Source organism: Hevea brasiliensis, chromosome 5, assembly GCF_030052815.1.
Source record: "Hevea brasiliensis isolate MT/VB/25A 57/8 chromosome 5, ASM3005281v1, whole genome shotgun sequence".
In the NCBI taxonomy this organism is placed as follows: Eukaryota; Viridiplantae; Streptophyta; class Magnoliopsida; order Malpighiales; family Euphorbiaceae; genus Hevea; species Hevea brasiliensis.
The window spans coordinates 5411685-5430379 of record NC_079497.1 but is presented as its reverse complement, the minus strand read 5'-3'; the positions used below and the strand labels follow the sequence as shown (position 1 = coordinate 5430379).

Here is an 18695-nt window from a genome sequence, read left to right as displayed (position 1 = left end):
AATGCCAAATTTATAGGAAAAATTGTTTAATTTTAATATTATTTTAATGAATTCACTTTTGCCAAATTTATATAGAAATTCAATCAGAAGTCTTATAATGTATTTAAATTGTAGAACTAGATATTATTATACTTTAAAACAAGGCTAAAATTCAACATAATATAACAATAGTGATTTCATTGAAATTGAAATTGGAATGCAACTAAAGCTGAGTAATTTGGCTGATAATATATTCAATTTATATCCAACAGAGTCGAGAATAATATATCCAATTCGTATCTACCAAGGAAAGCTCTGGAACTCTCACCATGCCAAGACAGTGAGAAGGAAGCAAATTTCCAATTTTACATTGTCTCGCCTCCCAATCCAAGTTATAGTAGAGCCACCCTAACTGCAAATCCTATTGGTTCCATAGAAGGAAATGACTAGTCCTGAATCAAAATCTACAAGTCCTTCAGCCTCTCAATTCACATACACCACAGCAATGGCAACAGCCAAAACTTCATATTTCCCAATGCCCTTTCATCTCCAGCAATCAGTCCAAACCTACATCACTCCATCTGCTGTCCTCAATTCCAGCAGGTAAGCCTCAATATATGCTCATTTTATTATATTTATGCAGATTATTACCTCTTAGCTCATACTCTGCAATTAAGGAAAAAAGATTGGCTTGCAGCACTTATCCCTTCAGGTGAAAGTATCGCCTTCCCGCCGGTACCATTCATTGGCTGAAGTCAGTGGCAGATCCAAAAATTTTTTTTCTGGGGTCAATGAATAAAAACTAAATAATAAACTATTATTAAAAATGTCAAAATTTTAATATTAATATCTTATAATTGAACTGACGAGAAAAATATTAAGTATTACAATATTATTAATGCTATCAAATACATATGTCTCTATTATACTCTTTTTTAATTCCAAATTCTATCAAAAAGAGGGTTCAATAACTAAATTTTTGAAGGGTTAATTTATACATATATAAGGATGATTTTAGCAAAAAGAGGGGTCAATTGACCTCTCATTTTCCTATAGACATCCACCACTGGCTCAAGTGCGAGAAATCCTTAATGTATTGACTATGACCAAACAATCTCATGAAGACAATTATGCATCTTAAAATGAAAACAAGTATGTCATAATGATCATCAAACAAGCAATAGTGATCAACTACAAAGTCCAACGACATCAAAGATCAAACCCAGGACGATGGCTTCAATAATACCAGTATTAGTTAAATCTAACCTATTGCCACAAGAAAGATACAGGTAAATGAATTAATTCAATTAGACAATATTCTAATTTTTTTACCCACATGTTAAAAACATCTCACTTAACAACAGAAATTATATACTATCTGAATAGCACATACCATGAGTAGAGTGGTCGAGGTATCTAATAAGATATCATGCGCCTCCCAGCTCCATGTCTCCTCATCAGTTTGATAACTTCGCACATCAAGGTGGATAATAGGGTAAGAGTGCCAAAGGTACTGAATAACGAGACAAAAGGTTTCCATGTTTAAAACATAGCTATAGTACTTGCTAAATATGCAGCAACTGTTTTGTATACTTAGGAAGGAATGAAAGGTGCTAAAACAAGAATATGAAGACTCTGAATGACCTTATGGATTTCATGAGTTGGTCAAACACAAGGGGAGTTGTCACAGTAGCCATTGATGATAATGCTCGGCAGCCATCAAGCATCTCACTGAATACAATGAGAATGATTTTGAGGCTTCGCTGGTAGTATAACAACTAAGTGCAAAAAGACAGTAACATATAGGGACTCAACCTTTCACTCTTCCCACATTCAATTGCTTGCAAAACAGCATCAGGAGGATCAATCCACCGTCACATCCCAGAATGCAGTTGTAGCAAATGATTTTCTTGTATTTATCCATTATCCAGATAATTGAACATTGACGCACTGATACTGTGACTAAAAATTAAACAACAAAAATTTTGAATGCATAAATAATTTCATTTATCGGGATTACCAAGTGTTAATGCATTGGGATCACATCCAACCACCAAATACTTCATTTTTTTTTAATTTATTTATTTGGCGATTGGAGGAAGAAAAGAGGACAGAAGAGGGGCCGGGGAGGAAGGGGAGAAGTGGAGAAGCTCAAAGAATGAATCAACAAAAATTTTGAATGCATAAATAATTTCATTTATCGGGATTACCAAGTGTTAATGCATTGGGATCACATCCAACCACCAAATACTTCATTTTTTTTTAATTTATTTATTTGGCGATTGGAGGAAGAAAAGAGGACAGAAGAGGGGAGTGGGGGGGGGGGGGGGGGGAAGGGGAGAAGTGGAGAAGCTCAAAGAATGAATAACAAATTTTCTCAATGTTGGCTCAAAGTAAGTTGGTAATAACAATTTGCTATTAACTGAATTGAAACACTATTCCAACTCATCATGAAATTTTGTACAGTGAACTAATCCGGTTGGTTGTGCAATTCCATTATTTTGTTTTCAAAACTTAACAAATTATCAAAATTTTTTTGTAAATCAATTTTTAACCTTATTGCACAGTGCAAACATCATTAGAGCTAATTCAAACATGGAAATCTATTTTTGTGTCTGGCAGGCAGAAAATATATTCAAAATTCAGTGTTAAAATGAAACTGCTCCATCTCAACATGCATGTGTATGGTATCGAAAAGAAACTATTTTTAAACTTACGAGTTAAGACTACCATTGCCTTGGTCCTTGGCTCAACAGATTTCGAGAACCATATTTTTTAACTCATGCTTCTAATTTTTTATCCATAGAACTAGAGCAACAATTCTTGGGTAGGAACAGCAATTAATTAACCAGATGCAGGTAGCTTCAACTCATTCCCAAATCCAGCCCATTTATTACATTAGCAACTCTTGTTGACTAACAGAACAAAATAAGCATTAAACAAATCATTGTCATCAGATAATAAATTGTTTGAGACACAAGATAAGTATAGAAAAAGAAAAACTTGCAAGAAAAAAATGTGGTTCCTGTCAAGGATAAGAATTGCACAATAAGCTTCAAGGAAAGACTGCAATAGGACAATCAAGCCAGTAACCTCCACAAGAAAACTTCCCTCACGGTGCTGCGTATAAGCCCAGTAGCCATCCAACGTGGCCACTTGAAATTAAAACATCACACCATGCAGGACCAGGCTATGATATGTGGACCTCAAAATCCAAACTATATACATCCATTGTTTCCAGAATCATGTAAAAAAATAAAAAAATAAAAAACTACGTGATTAAAACTGGCCAATTGCTGTTCAAACATTGTTTTGGATATCTCTAGAAGAATGTGAATTTGTGAAAGTGAAGCAAAATCAGATTACTATAACCCACTCTGATGACACAAACACACACTTATCACTCCTTATGAATGACTTGACATGGTATTGTCATTTTGATTCAATATACATACACAATCTTAAAAGGAAATTTATTACCGGCACCAATGTACACTCAGACCTCTTTTACCACGAGTTGAAGAACTGTCTGCTCTAACCTCAAGTGAAAAACATCTACACCACTTTTTGCCAGAAGTATTGTACCGAAATCCCAGTTCAAGATTTGAAACATGAGACACAATGCAGCAGTGTAAACCGTTACCACAGGCTCAGTATCAGGTTCAGTTATACTCTTTGTGACACCTACAGCAGCATCCCGCGCCCAGCAGCAGAATATCTATAAGTCAAATGGAAGCAATAATTATAAGACTAAAAGTACAGGCACAAAAGGCATTCCATTCATAAACAATATCTAGTACGCCAACCACCAAATTTAATAAATGGAAACATATCATAGAATGTTCATGTAAGTATTTAAAGTGTAGAAGTACCTTGTCAAGCATTTCTTGTCATCACCTGCACCATTCCTTCATAACAGCATCTCGAATTGCTGAAGCCGCTGGAAACCTCGCATTTGCTACTTGAGAATTCTCTAATAGACGAAAATCACTTTTAGCATGAATCAATAGTTTTACTCACTTTGGAATCCAAAACAAAATTATTTATATCTATCAAAATGGGCAACTCAATGACTACTTCCATGCATTAAGAACTTACAAGTGCAATCAACTTACGTACCAAGAATGAACTGGCATGCGTGTGGAGAAGCTCAAAGAATGAATCAACAAAAATTTTGAATGCATAAATAATTTCATTTATCGGGATTACCAAGTGTTAATGCATTGGGATCACATCCAACCACCAAATACTTCATTTTTTTTTAATTTATTTATTTGGCGATTGGAGGAAGAAAAGAGGACAGAAGAGGGAGGGGGGGGGTGGTGGTTGGTTGGCTGGTGAGAAACTCAAAGAATGAATAACAAATTTTCTCAATGTTGGCTCAAAGTAAGTTGGTAATAACAATTTGCTATTAACTGAATTGAAACACTATTCCAACTCATCATGAAATTTTGTACAGTGAACTAATCCGGTTGGTTGTGCAATTCCATTATTTTGTTTTCAAAACTTAACAAATTATCAAAATTTTTTTGTAAATCAATTTTTAACCTTATTGCACAGTGCAAACATCATTAGAGCTAATTCAAACATGGAAATCTATTTTTGTGTCTGGCAGGCAGAAAATATATTCAAAATTCAGTGTTAAAATGAAACTGCTCCATCTCAACATGCATGTGTATGGTATCGAAAAGAAACTATTTTTAAACTTACGAGTTAAGACTACCATTGCCTTGGTCCTTGGCTCAACAGATTTCGAGAACCATATTTTTTAACTCATGCTTCTAATTTTTTATCCATAGAACTAGAGCAACAATTCTTGGGTAGGAACAGCAATTAATTAACCAGATGCAGGTAGCTTCAACTCATTCCCAAATCCAGCCCATTTATTACATTAGCAACTCTTGTTGACTAACAGAACAAAATAAGCATTAAACAAATCATTGTCATCAGATAATAAATTGTTTGAGACACAAGATAAGTATAGAAAAAGAAAAACTTGCAAGAAAAAAATGTGGTTCCTGTCAAGGATAAGAATTGCACAATAAGCTTCAAGGAAAGACTGCAATAGGACAATCAAGCCAGTAACCTCCACAAGAAAACTTCCCTCACGGTGCTGCGTATAAGCCCAGTAGCCATCCAACGTGGCCACTTGAAATTAAAACATCACACCATGCAGGACCAGGCTATGATATGTGGACCTCAAAATCCAAACTATATACATCCATTGTTTCCAGAATCATGTAAAAAAATAAAAAAATAAAAAACTACGTGATTAAAACTGGCCAATTGCTGTTCAAACATTGTTTTGGATATCTCTAGAAGAATGTGAATTTGTGAAAGTGAAGCAAAATCAGATTACTATAACCCACTCTGATGACACAAACACACACTTATCACTCCTTATGAATGACTTGACATGGTATTGTCATTTTGATTCAATATACATACACAATCTTAAAAGGGAAATTTATTACCGGCACCAATGTACACTCAGACCTCTTTTACCACGAGTTGAAGAACTGTCTGCTCTAACCTCAAGTGAAAAAACATCTACACCACTTTTTTGCCAGAAGTATTGTACCGGAAATCCCAGTTCAAGATTTGAAACATGAGACACAATGCAGCAGTGTAAACCGTTACCACAGGCTCAGTATCAGGTTCAGTTATACTCTTTGTGACACCTACAGCAGCATCCCGCGCCCAGCAGCAGAATATCTATAAGTCAAATGGAAGCAATAATTATAAGACTAAAAGTACAGGCACAAAAGGCATTCCATTCATAAACAATATCTAGTACGCCAACCACCAAATTTAATAAATGGAAACATATCATAGAATGTTCATGTAAGTATTTAAAGTGTAGAAGTACCTTGTCAAGCATTTCTTGTCATCACCTGCACCATTCCTTCATAACAGCATCTCGAATTGCTGAAGCCGCTGGAAACCTCGCATTTGCTACTTGAGAATTCTCTAATAGACGAAAATCACTTTTAGCATGAATCAATAGTTTTACTCACTTTGGAATCCAAAACAAAATTATTTATATCTATCAAAATGGGCAACTCAATGACTACTTCCATGCATTAAGAACTTACAAGTGCAATCAACTTACGTACCAAGAATGAACTGGCATGCGTTGTACGGCTGAGGCGACTGATTTAGCGACAGGATAGTTGCCAGAGCGGCTGCCGATTCAAATGCATCAGCCATTTAATCAACAACTCATTAAGTCGCACAAAATTCAATATAATTCAGTACAATCTTTCTTGAAGTAAACAAGCAGAAAAAATAAAAGAAAGAAAGAGAGAAAAATTAGGACACCTGGAAGGAAGAGCAAGCGAGATGGCCTGCATGATGGACTGGAGCTGGGCCAAATCGGCGGAGCTGCCTTGCTGCTGCATCATCTTTGGCTGTTGGGTAATAGATGATTCAACAGTCTAGAGAGAGAGAGAGAGAGAGAGAGAGAGAGAGAGATGAAATGGGTTATCGAAAAAATTAATGGCGACCCAGAGTTCGATTAGAATGGTAGTTTTGATTGCGTTAACTGGGCTGTGGTGGTGAAGAGGGATCTGGAGAAAGCAGGAGAGGAATTGTAAACAGAGGAAGAGTAAATGGAAGGGAAAGCACCAACTGAGGCTGAAAGCAGACAGCAGATCCTCAGGAAAGAGGCACTTTCACCAACCAAAGCGGTATTGTACATTAGTCCCTGCATTCTTCTAATTTTATATTCAAAGGACAGACATTATTAAGGGCTAAATAATTTTTTTTTTAGAAATTAAAGAATTAATGTTTAAAAAATTAAAGAGGTTAAAGAATAAATAGAAAAAATGCATAAATTAATTAATATAATTCTTAATAAAATAAGTGAAATAAATAATTAATTTTATTAAAAAAGTTAAATAATAATTTTTAAAATAATTTATGATAAAGATATTGTTAATTTTCGATGATTATTCTATATTCTAAGGGTTAAGTTGAAAATTATTTGTAATTCAAGGACCTATTTGAAATTTCCGTTAACTTAAACCCTAGTTATGAACGTCAAATCGTTGAACCACCATCATCAACAGAACGAGGCCTATTGTTTTCCTTTACCAGCAGAAGGCACACGGAGGTATTTTCGTTGCTTCATCACTACGAATTAATAATCCATTTATATATTTTCTTCTCCTCTTCGTTTCTACCATTCTTTATTTCTCTTTGACGGCTTTGCTATCTTCTTCTCCAATTCAATATATGTTAAGTGAAGTTTACAATATGAACTTAGATAAGCACAATGATGTTGGTGTTACATCCGTGCTAATATTCTCAACTGGGTTCTTGAATTTGTTGCGTTTTGGTAGCTGTGTCCTTCTCTTTCCTTCACTCCGTAGATATTGTTTGCTAAATTTTAGTCCTCCTGTGTAAACACATATTTTGGCCCGTGAGAGCTGAATAATTGTAATTGTCCCCCCTTTTTTCCTTATAAAAGAAATTTCGACATGGCCTTTACTTCAATTTTATTTGTAATGGATTTTGATTCTGGGTTGAATTTCGCGAACTGGTTTAGAATTTTACAAAGTCCAAGGAGTTTAGAGGATTTTGAATTCACTTATGTTGTGGAAATTAAAATTATCTACACTTGAATTTGCGAAGTGAAGTTTTTCACATTTTTATGGTTATGTGGTGACAAATGGTTCTTATGTGCTTAGTTATATATGTGTACACACACAAACACGCGCGCCCGCGCACCACTTTGCTTTGCTTATGTTTTCAACTGTGAGTTGAGTCAATTTCTTTTTCCCATATATTGGTTAATCTATTTATATATGAAATTGATGGTCATAGTTGCAGCCTTGTGAGGTGACTTTCTAATGTTTGGTTACAGGAGTAGAATAACTTTTGTTCTGCCATCATTGTGGTTCCCGTGTAGTTTTTCTTTATGAGGTAGTTGGACTATATCTCATGGGCCAAAGTTGTTTTTTATTCTTCACCTTTTGTCTTTCTTCCTTTTATTTATTTATTTATTTTTAAAATTATTGACTTGATGTTATTAGTGCTAATTTTTGCAGTGGTATTGGTTTACATGGAGAAAATCAGAGAAGGTTGAAGAAAATTTCTGTTGGAGGTGATGTAGAGAAACTAGCAAATTATTCTTTTCTGCAAGAGACCAATCCTCTTCCTGTTTAATGGTCATGTAAAAGGAAGGAGCTACTTATTGAACTTATGGTTATTATATCCTTCTAAGATATTATTATATTTTAGTAGGCAGGACAACATGACTTTTACAGTTTCCCCTCAGAAATCTATAGTAGAAATTCATTGTTTTCATGGCTTGCATTCATGCTTTAAAAAAGTTGGGTTCAATTGTTCAATGGTGAAAGCATCAGTCTTCGATCTGAAATATTCAATGAAGTGCATTCACAGAAACGAGTCGTGTTTACAGTGGACAGGAGATCTTCAATCAGGAAAAACTTTGTTTTCTTTGCAATGCAAAGGACTGCAAAGAAGTGTTTGCATTGATAGGGTTGACGAAAATGACCAAGATGAATGGAGCTCTGAAACTCATCTACTGGGTGTAGGTAGAAAATTCAGGGAGCAAATGAGCACAAAGAATCATGGATCTCCAACATTATCCATTGATGGGCCTTTTGTTGAAAATGATGAAGAAACCAACAATGAAATCCTGCAGCATTTGTGCAACAATGGGAGACTCATGGATGCATCGAGGCTGATAGATATTATGGCTCGTAGGAACCAAATTCCCCACTTCATTTGCTGTACAAACTTAATCAGGGGCTTCGCTAAAGTTGAACAGATAGATAAAGCCGCCAAGGTTCTTAAAATCATGGTCATGTCAGGTGGGGTTCCAGATGTTATTACATACAACATGATGGTTGGAGGTTTATGCAAGAGAGGAAAACTAAGATCTGCCATTGACCTCCTCGAAGATATGAGCTTGAGTGGTTGCCCTCCTGATGTGATCACTTATAACACAATAATTCGTTCCATGTTTGATAATCGAAATTTTGATCAAGCTGTTCAATTCTGGAAGGAGCAATTAAGGCGGGGATGCCCTCCATATCTTATAACCTACACAGTTCTCATTGAGTTAGTCTGCAAGCATTGTGGAACTGTTAGGGCCATGGAAGTATTGGAGGATATGGCAATCGAGGGATGTTATCCTGATCTAGTTACCTACAATTCGTTGGTCAATTTTTCTTGTAAACAGGGGAAATATGAAGATGCAGCATTGATCATTTATAACATTCTGTCTCATGGAATGGAGCCCAATGCTGTAACTTACAATACACTTCTGCATTCTCTTTGTAGTTCTGGGTTATGGGATGAAGTGGATGAGATCCTTGCAATTATGAAAGAAACTTACCATCCTCCTACTGTAGTTACTTACAACACACTGATTAATGGCTTGTGTAAGTTTGGACTTGTGGATCGCGCCATTGACTTCTTTCTTCAAATGGTTTATGAAGATTGTTTGCCTGACATTGTTACTTATAATACTCTCCTTGGTGCACTATGTAAAGAAGGACTGGTGGATGATGCCCTTCAATTACTTAGCCTTTTAAGCTTTAGCAGCTGTTCTCCTGGGTTGATAACTTATAATACTGTGATTGATGGAATGACCAGAAGGGGAAGTATGGACAAATCAATGACGTTATACAATCAAATGATAGAAAATGGGATCATTCCTGATGGTATTACCCATCGTTCATTGGTTTGGGGGTTTTGCTCAGCAAATCAAGTTGAAGATGCTGTGGAGATACTGAGAGAGATGGGAAAGAGAGAGCACAGGATCAATAGTAGTGCTTACAAAATGGTGATTGATGGATTATGTAAAAAGAAGAAGGTGGATATTGCAATACAAGTTCTAGAAATTATGATCTTAAATCGATGCAAGCCGGATGAGGAAATTTATTCTACTCTAATTAAAGGTCTGGCAGATGCCGGTATGATCGAAGAGGCTAACGAATTGCAACAGAAGTTGATAAATAAAAAAGTTCTTAATGATCAAACTATATTGGATTAACAGTTTATGTAAGAAGGGTTCTTTGAGCTCACTCATACTGTCTGCCTTGAGGTTTGATGCAGGAATGTTATGTAGTTCTTTCCTTAACCTTGGCTCAGGATCTTTATGAATTACAGAGCATGTTTGAAATGTTTTGGCATGTTATAGAGTTGTATTTTGCCCCATTGAATTTGTTAGTTTTTAATGTTTGCAAACCGAAAAATACACATGCTACTTGAATTTGGAAATAAGACTCTTCTAGGGATATTGTGGCTCCTATTTTATAAGGAACAGTAAATTGCACGATTGACTTGAAATCTTACATCTGGTGTCTGAATCATCCGAGTTTATCTAATTGTGGACAAAGATTTTGTCGCATTTTCCAATTGAGAAAACAGTTTCTTTGAACTGCTGGAAAGTTTTCATCGTTTCAATGTGCCTTCTCAAATTATGCAATATTATCACTTGGCAACATTTGTTTGAGACTATTAATCCATAAACCTTAAGCTGCACCTATTTGCATAACATGGAGTTAATTGAAAAGTTAGAGTTGTTTTTGCTTGGCAAAGCTTGGGAAAGTCGTGCTTGAAATCCAAATATCTATCTAATAACAAGGGGACGCCCCTTAAATCAGTTAACAGAAACAAATATCAGTAATTTCCAGTGTTTGCTCCTTTAGCCAACAACGATGCATATGAGTTACAAGCTGAAAGGTACAGATACAGAAGCCTGATGCCTAAACATCATGTGAACTCTCCAGTAAGCACTTATGGGAAAAATCAGAAAACATTGTAATGTAAAAGTGTTGTTCCACCGAGCTGTTTTACAGACGTGAATCTTCTCTCCCATATTATTGAAAATGAACACAATTCTTGACAGAAAATTGGATGATCACCTTGTACTATTGGTTTACGTGACAGGCTGCTTGTCCAACTCTTCATTCGAGTATTATGCTCTTAACATATCCATTACCAAATCATTGTTCTTAACAAATATCCCACGCAAGTAAAACGGACGTCAGCAACCTGAAGTGTTTCTCACATGCTTTCTCTCCCTTTAGAGCCATCCAAAGAACAAGGCTATACCAGATTTGGATTAGCTTATTTGGTGATTTCAGACATCAGAAACCATAGAGATAAAACAACAGAAACTAGTCTTTACTCTTTAGCATCCGAGTAAGAGAGGTCTTTGTAAACAGCAAGCAAAGGGAAGGTCTTATTTAGACGCTTGAATGAATCTTCAGAAATAGCATTCATACTGTGAAGGGAATTAGCCAACAACATAGCCTCTGCTCGTAATCCTGAAAAGCCAATACCTTCAATCAACAAGGTGTAAGTGGTTTCATTTGGCAGGCACCCCTTTTCAACCATTACTGCTAGAACTTCAATGGCATCGCTGACTCTAAGTACTTTGCATAATCCAAGAAGAATAATGTTATAGCTAACAACATTAGGCAGGAACCTTCCCTTTTCCATGTCTATCAACAGCCCAATAGCTTCATCCACCATTCCATCTCTGCACAAACACGAAATGAGTGAATTATAAGTTATCTCATCTGCATCAATTCCTTGGTTAAGCATTTCCAATATCATTCCCAAGGCTCTATATCTATCTCCGGAGCTCCACAATGCACTGAACATTGTGTTGTAAGAACTAACATTTGGAGGACAACCCACTTCATCTAGTTTTTCGAAGACTTCTAAAGCATGATCAGCATTTCCTGTCTTGCACAAACCAGCCATTATTGTATTGTAGTTCACAATATCTGGCAAACAACCATCTGAGATCATATAATCCAAGAATTTAATTGCTAAATCTAATTTTCCCTCTCTGCAAAAAGCAGCAATCAATGGATCATAACAATAAGCATCAGGCCTCAAACCCTTTTCTTTCATCGCCTTCAACAAGTTCACAGCTTCCTCAATTTTGCCATCACGGCATAGATTGCCAATCAAAATGCTATGAGTAACAACATTAGGCTTACAACCTCCTGAAATCATCTCATCCATTAATTTTTCCCCTTCATTCCATTTCCCTTGATTCAGAAGTGCTCGTAACAGTATATTGTATGTGATTACATCTGGCTTACAACCCCTCGAATTCAAGCTCTTAACAAGGTCAAAAGCACAATTCACCACCCCTTCTTTGCACATCCCTCTAATTATTGCATTATAAGTAAAAGTATCAGGTTCAAGCCCTCTGGATAACATCTCATCCAAAAGCTTCATAGCCTCATCAATTCCGCCTTCAAGAATAGTTGCTTCTATCAAAATTGTGTACGTAATCACAGTTGGCTTGCAATTGTCTTTCAACAATTCTTCAAAAACGTCAAAAGCCAAATCAAGCTTTCCTCTGCTACAAAATGTCCCAATCATTATATTGTAGGTAACAACATCAGGCGAAAATCCCCTACTTTTCATCCTACCGAGGACCTTATTAGCATTTTCAATCTGATTAGCCTTGCAAAACCCACTAATCAATGCATTATAAGCAAAAACATCAGGTTTACCGTTTATTTCCAGAATTTCCATGACTCTGGTAGCCTTCTCAATTTTTCTTGAACTGAAAAACCCTTTGATAAGCTTAGTGCACATAATAACATCAGGCTTATAACCTTTATCAACCATACACTCGAGAAAGTAAAGTGATTCATTATACTTCCCCGCCTTGCAAGACCTATTAAGCAGTTTCATCAGATGAATCTCTTTGAAATCAAAAGATAACACATGGGTTGGTCTTGTTTCCGCAGAAACCCTGACCTTAGGTGGGTTCCTCAGGTTGTTAGTATCATTCAGCTTAGGGTTTATGCAGCCAACTACAGTGCTGTGAAGTGAATTTGAAGTAGGTTTAAGTTGTAGAGTGGTGAATGGGATGCTATGAGGGACGAACTCAGTCGAAAACAGTGTCATGTTAATGGTTCTGGTGGTGTTCAAAGCTCGTGGATGATCATTTTGCAAGAGAATTATGAAGAACGAGAGAGAAATTCAAGAAGTACCTGGAGCTGGAGATTTGCAAGAAAGAGAGAAAAGCTGGAACTTGGCAGTGGAGAAGTTAAGCTGTTAGCGCGTGTTCCTGAAGACAAATTAGATTTCGATAGGATTACAGTACATTCGTTATGGATAAGGGGCTGCATGGGCGAAACTTGAACCGGGATCTGATCATAATGTCCTTACATTTTCTGTCAAAACTTTTATTAAATAAAATCTAACTTCTATTTTATATTTTCTTAATTATAATTAAGGATTTAGGAATTTGCAAAAGATAACTGAAAATAATATATATTATTCGTGTCATGCTATAAAAAAATGTCTCTTAAAATGAAAATTATGGTTCGAACCTAAGTAAAGTGCAGTGATGTTTATTGAAATTGAAGAAATTATTTTACCATAAAACAAAAAAAAAAGAACTTAAAAGAAATCATTTAACTGTTTTAAAATTTTTATAATTACATTAATTTTAATTTAAAAATTTTTAATAATTTCTCATTAACATTTAAAATAATATTTTTCTCAATAATCTCTCAAAAATAAATGACAGACATCAATGGCAAACGAACCGATTAGAGGGCTATGATGATGGCCTCCGGTACTTAACCATCACTGCAGCATTTGTTTCAACTTCTTACCGTGTGAAATGCAATAATTTTGATCAATACAAGTATATTGAGAAACCAGACCCATAAGCCTTCAACATGCGAGCTTTCGCTAATGTTTTTGCCGTACACTCTAATTCACAGAGATGCTAATTCAACATGGAAGACATTGCCCCTAGCGAGTAAGGGTGAGCATTCGATTCAAATCAAATCGAACCGAATTAAATTATAAAAATCAAACTGTAAATTTTAAAAATCGAACCGAATCGAAATAGATGAAAAATTAAATCGAACCGAATCGCTCTATTTTGATTCGATTCGATTTAAACCAATCAGTTTGATTTTTTAATATAGACTTAATTTTCAAGTTATTTGGTCTAATTTTAACTTTTATTTGAACCTAATAACCATTAATCAATGAAATTAAACAATTAATATATATAAAATTAAATATAATTCATAAATTTTTCATAAAAATAAATCAAATCAAAAATCGATTCGATTCAATTTAATTTGATTTGACTATATAAATTACTATTCACTTTGATTCGATTTAATTAATTTTTTCTCTTCAAAACCGAATCGAACCGAAATAACTAAAATTTTTATAATGTAAAACCAAACCAAACCGAACCGATTTAATTTTAAAACTAAACTGATTAAATCAAATTGACTCAATTCGATTCGATTTTTCGATTTGAACCGAATTCTGCTTAGCCCCACTAGCTAGAACTTAACATCTGACATTTTGTATGTTTTACAGTACTTCCTATAATAACCGAAAGTACAATTTACTAGCTCCACAACAGAGAACTCAACAAAAAATTGTTGGATACTAATGCCAGTTTAAGGTTCGTTTGTTTCATGGAAATATTTTCTTAAAAAATATTTTTTGTATTTTTTGATATTTGAAAACACTTAAAAAACTTGATCAATGAAAAATATTTTATTGGTAAAAAAAAAAAATAATTTTTAAGGAAAATAGTTTTTATTTTTCAAAAGAAAAAATTATTTTTTATTTTTTAAACTTTAAATATCTTATTAAAATATGAACACACTTATACATATATAAAATAAATAAATATTATTAATTTAATATTACAACCAAACAATGAAAAATATTTTCATGAAAAATATTTTAAAATATCTTTTCAAAAAATATTTTTCATAAAAAATATTTTTCATATACAAGTCATTTTCCGTTAAATAAACGGAGCCTAAATTATTATAAATTCTCATTCAACCACCAGTTTAGATGCTTCCAGCTAGGCAGTTGCTCCAGAGTAAGGATCTGTCAGGACAAGCTTCAGTCAGCATGGTCTTCAACCTTCCAGCATTTAGCTTCTTTTTGAGTTCAGTCTCCTGGGATTTGGGAATTTGCTGATGCACAAAACCAGTGGCATAAGCATTCAACTAATAAATTAAGAAAAGATCTTACAACATTGGATTTTTTGAAGAGAAAAACTACAACCTTTGTCAACCATAATATGTAAGTAGCAGCATGTATCGATTGTGCTTGAAAATCCTCAAACTTGTTGTCAGGTATAGTTGAGCAAGAATTTACAAGACGTAACTCATTATCCAAAAAGATATTGACATCATCAACTATGCAGGAAGTGTGCTTGGATTGGTGAGTTACATCACCAACAGTAGTTGCAAAATTCCTTATCCAGTACAGGGAAAGGAACCGGCGATAGAGCCACAGAGCCTGTAATTCAAGGATCAGTGAAATGCAATTTGAAGTTGACTGTGGTGGCTTAAAGACCATTTGAAACTTCCCCAAGTCTCTTTTTTTCCTTCTACTGAAGAGAACAGGGGGAAAAAAATTTTCTAAAACTAGTGCATCAATAATGTATTATCACAAGGACAGCTATTGTAATTGTGAATTGCAATGATGGAATGCCAGAAATCCTTCCTGGATCTACCAAGCAATACCAAACACAAACAGATTTCAAAGAGGTAGCAATGAAGGTGTTCTTGCCTATAAAGAATACTGTGTATGAGTCATGAATATTCGGGTCATCCTATGTACCTCACCCCAAAAAGAAAAAATAAAAAGAAGAGAGAGAGAGCTATGGGTTTGAGAGCAAGAGATACCTCTCTTCCTACATAATATTTAATTAAATCTTCATTCCAGTGAAGCTCTTCCTGTCATGCATCCAAGTTATCAAAAAGTCAAATAAACCAAGCCAAAATATGGGAATGCAACTATTTTCTTAATTGGTTGCAGTATGATTTTCACAGAACTGAATTGGAAAGAGCAAGAAACAACTTTCCTTTTGAAGTTATGAACAAACAGATTAACATAAGGAAAAAATCATGAACACAGGGAAAACTGTCAACTAGAATTTGAGGAATAACTAGCAAAACATATGCTCATATCTGTGAGACTTGATAAATGAAAATTATCAGATGCTTATCTGGAAAGGCATTAAGAATTAACTACACACACATGACATACAAAAATTGGAGACTAGCTTTCAGAAGAAGAGATAAATGATGATAAGTATATCATAGTATGGAAAATCATATACCTTCCATATTTGATAAATTTCGACATTGTGATCAGAAAATTCATCTTCTTGTTTGTGGCAGGACTCCTCTAAAATCCTAAGCATCAGTCGCTGCAATTTGACAACAATTTAAATTGTGGAGGACATAGGAAATATCATAAAAATTTCATAAGCTTCTTGAACAATATATTGAATCTCAAAATAGTTATTATTTCTGTGAAAGATTACATATTGTCTAACTTTGTAGAAAGAGCTATAATGGTTATTCTCCTACAGCAAAAGTTCAGCTGTTGCTCCCATCAATAGGTAGGCTATAAGGCTATTATCAATAACAAGTAAGTCATGCTACATAAAAATATCCAAGTTCCTATGCAAGATGTCCTCAAACCACTACATATGTAGTGCTGCAATTTTTCTTCTTAAATTTAATCTATTTTTATTTTTTATCTTGCTCTACATAATTCAATAAAAGGTCCAGAATTTAAGATGAGAACTCACTGTACGATAATGAAAGCAAGAATTGTCAGCAACATGTAACCCAGCCCATTTTCTGGATCTGTTCAACTCATGTAGCACCTGAAGGCACAAAATTTGGCTTATATAATTTAGAAGACCCATCAAGAAGTTGAAGTTGATATTTTTCTAGAATAATAAGAACCGCATTAAAGGGAAACTGATCAAAACCAGAAAATAAAGGCAAGAGTTTTTCTAGCCATAGTCTGAGATTGAAAAGCTAACATAAAATTATAAAAAATCTTTTCCATGCACATTTAAGGGAGAGATTGGAGGGGAAAAATTATCACAACACTCTAAAAGCATTCATACAATCCGAACACTTAAATAGTACAAAATAACCTGTTCTCTTGTCATGTAACAAACCAACCAGCAGCGGTGATTCCATGCTCTGTAGTTCATTTTAAATCTCTGCAAAAAGTGAACATCATGTTAACACGACTCTCTCCATGCCATCATTTTATTATAGAGGATGTCCCCAAAAACTGTGGTGCCAAAAGTTAGTAGTTTGCTGGGCAAAGGTAAAATGGTTAAAAAATAAAAATAAAAATAAAAAAAAGACCAACATGAACTTGTAACAGCTATATATTCCCTTCTATGGCCATGATAGACTTCCACCAGAAGATATGCTTCTAAAATTTGTTTGTATAACTACTATCATCGAAACTCTCCAATTATTTAGTCTACTGGCGATGTCCTTGCAAAGGGTAATGAGAAATGGACTAAAAATGCAATTGATAAAGAACATGATAATTTATCACTACGAAAAGTTTATGAACCTTCATAAATTAATAGTATCCAATTCCTGAACTGAATTTAAACCTCGGCTATCTTTTCCACTAGCTCAGATTCTTTCCCTACAATCTCTTGCATAGCCGAACATTTCCCAGCAATCATCTTGATCACCCACCGCCTGTCAATTTAATATGTGCATAAGAATTAGGTTCTGTGCATGAAAACATTATGGGAGAAAAAGTTCCTAATTGTTATACAGGTCAATTACCAAGAAATTTCTAAAATCTGAAACAATAAAAATCAAGCAAAATAAAATTAAGAACAAGAGAATGCATTAATTGATGTTACCTGTGGCACCAGGCTTGTTCACTTTTGGGTGAATAGGAAAGAACAAGGCTTGAGAAGAGAAGTTCATCACTAAACAATGATGTGTGCCGCTTCTTTGACAAAATTAACTTCCTGGGAGATGCACACAAGCAACAAGCAAAACAAGCAATATATGTAAAATATTATTTTTAATATCCATGCTAAGACAAAAACTGGAAGTGGCTAACTTTCAGATTGTCATAGAAATTTCAAGTAGAACAAATTAGAACAAAGAAATGAAGAAGTATACCTGGAATTCCACGCAGTGCCAAAATCACAGCTTAGCAGTAAGAGCGCCTTGCTATGCTTCATGACCTCACTTTCAATAGATGAAGACCTAGGCGAATCCGTCTCATCCCCAGATGCACCAGCCAAAATCTCAACTCTCTTATATTGTCTAATTGCATCCGTAAATGCATCTCTGGCAGCCTTATACAGTGGAAGAAGAGCATGCAATGAAATGCCCAACTTATGATCTCTTTTCCAAAAACTTAAATCTTCATGATCCAAGGAATTATCTGAGCTCAAGATCCCATCTTTTGATTGCTGTTCATTACCCTCTGCTTCTCTATTTAGAATCGCGAATTGGGAGGGGTGAATAAACCCTACTTCATCGCTGTATCCGATTAAAAACCCATAATAAAAATTAACACGCATAATTTCAGATCACCATAGAATGCTCGGAAAGGAAAGAATAAGGACGATATATGCTTACATCAGCGGATCGGAATCCAAAATGAGCTCGAATTGATTAAGCAAATCAAAATCATTTCCTTTCGAAATCGAATCACCTTCGCTCATCTTCAGTTCTCTCTGCAACCAAAAAGATCGATATTTCGCAGCTCTGTTTGGTTGGCCAGAAACGCAGGAAAGCGCGAATATCAAGAATTTCGTAATTACACTTTGGTCCCTGTGGTTAGACGGAATCACGGAATAGCTAAATATATGCATCAATTTATTTCTTTTTCACTTCGTCCAAAATGAACAGTTA

The 18695-nt window shown here is 34.9% G+C and overlaps 3 protein-coding genes and 1 long non-coding RNA gene across 10 annotated transcripts; 1 reads left to right on the top strand and 3 right to left on the bottom strand.

Annotated features, from left to right (window-relative positions):
- Positions 1-100: 100 nt before the first annotated feature.
- LOC110643249 (uncharacterized) lies at positions 101-6671 on the bottom strand. Of its 2 annotated transcripts, XR_009148763.1 has the most exons (6): positions 6301-6671; positions 6096-6164; positions 5849-5947; positions 5454-5694; positions 1373-1492; positions 101-781 (listed from the first exon to the last, which is right to left on the bottom strand). It is a non-coding gene; the product is annotated as an uncharacterized LOC110643249 (long non-coding RNA). The 2 variants fall into 2 exon arrangements; XR_009148764.1 differs by lacking the exon at positions 1373-1492.
- Positions 6672-6979: 308 nt separating this feature from the next.
- LOC110646589 (pentatricopeptide repeat-containing protein At1g08610) lies at positions 6980-10135 on the top strand. 5 transcript variants are annotated; one of them, XM_021800069.2, is made up of 3 exons: positions 6980-7093; positions 7847-7905; positions 8031-10135. In XM_021800069.2, the coding sequence occupies exon 3, from the start codon at positions 8237-8239 to the stop codon at positions 10004-10006; it is 1770 nt and encodes a 589-aa protein (XP_021655761.2). In that variant the 5' UTR covers positions 6980-7093; positions 7847-7905; positions 8031-8236; the 3' UTR covers positions 10007-10135. The 5 variants fall into 5 exon arrangements, with proteins under 5 accessions (XP_021655761.2, XP_021655765.2, XP_021655767.2 ...); XM_021800073.2 differs by having other exon boundaries at positions 8016-10135; XM_021800070.2 differs by lacking the exon at positions 6980-7093 and adding an exon at positions 7109-7419.
- A 432-nt stretch (positions 10136-10567) lies between these two features.
- LOC110643266 (pentatricopeptide repeat-containing protein At3g04760, chloroplastic) lies at positions 10568-13169 on the bottom strand. The gene has a single exon (XM_021795599.2). The coding sequence runs from the start codon at positions 12892-12894 to the stop codon at positions 11143-11145; it is 1752 nt and encodes a 583-aa protein (XP_021651291.2). The 5' UTR covers positions 12895-13169; the 3' UTR covers positions 10568-11142.
- Positions 13170-14734: 1565 nt separating this feature from the next.
- Positions 14735-18641, bottom strand: LOC110643246 (uncharacterized). Of its 2 annotated transcripts, XM_021795562.2 has the most exons (10): positions 18420-18641; positions 17955-18320; positions 17687-17797; positions 17426-17516; positions 16946-17014; positions 16589-16666; positions 16112-16201; positions 15675-15725; positions 15049-15285; positions 14735-14957 (listed from the first exon to the last, which is right to left on the bottom strand). In XM_021795562.2, the coding sequence occupies exons 1-10, from the start codon at positions 18503-18505 to the stop codon at positions 14829-14831; spliced, it is 1308 nt and encodes a 435-aa protein (XP_021651254.2). In that variant the 5' UTR covers positions 18506-18641; the 3' UTR covers positions 14735-14828. The 2 variants fall into 2 exon arrangements, with proteins under 2 accessions (XP_021651254.2, XP_021651255.2); XM_021795563.2 differs by lacking the exon at positions 15675-15725.
- Positions 18642-18695: the final 54 nt, after the last annotated feature.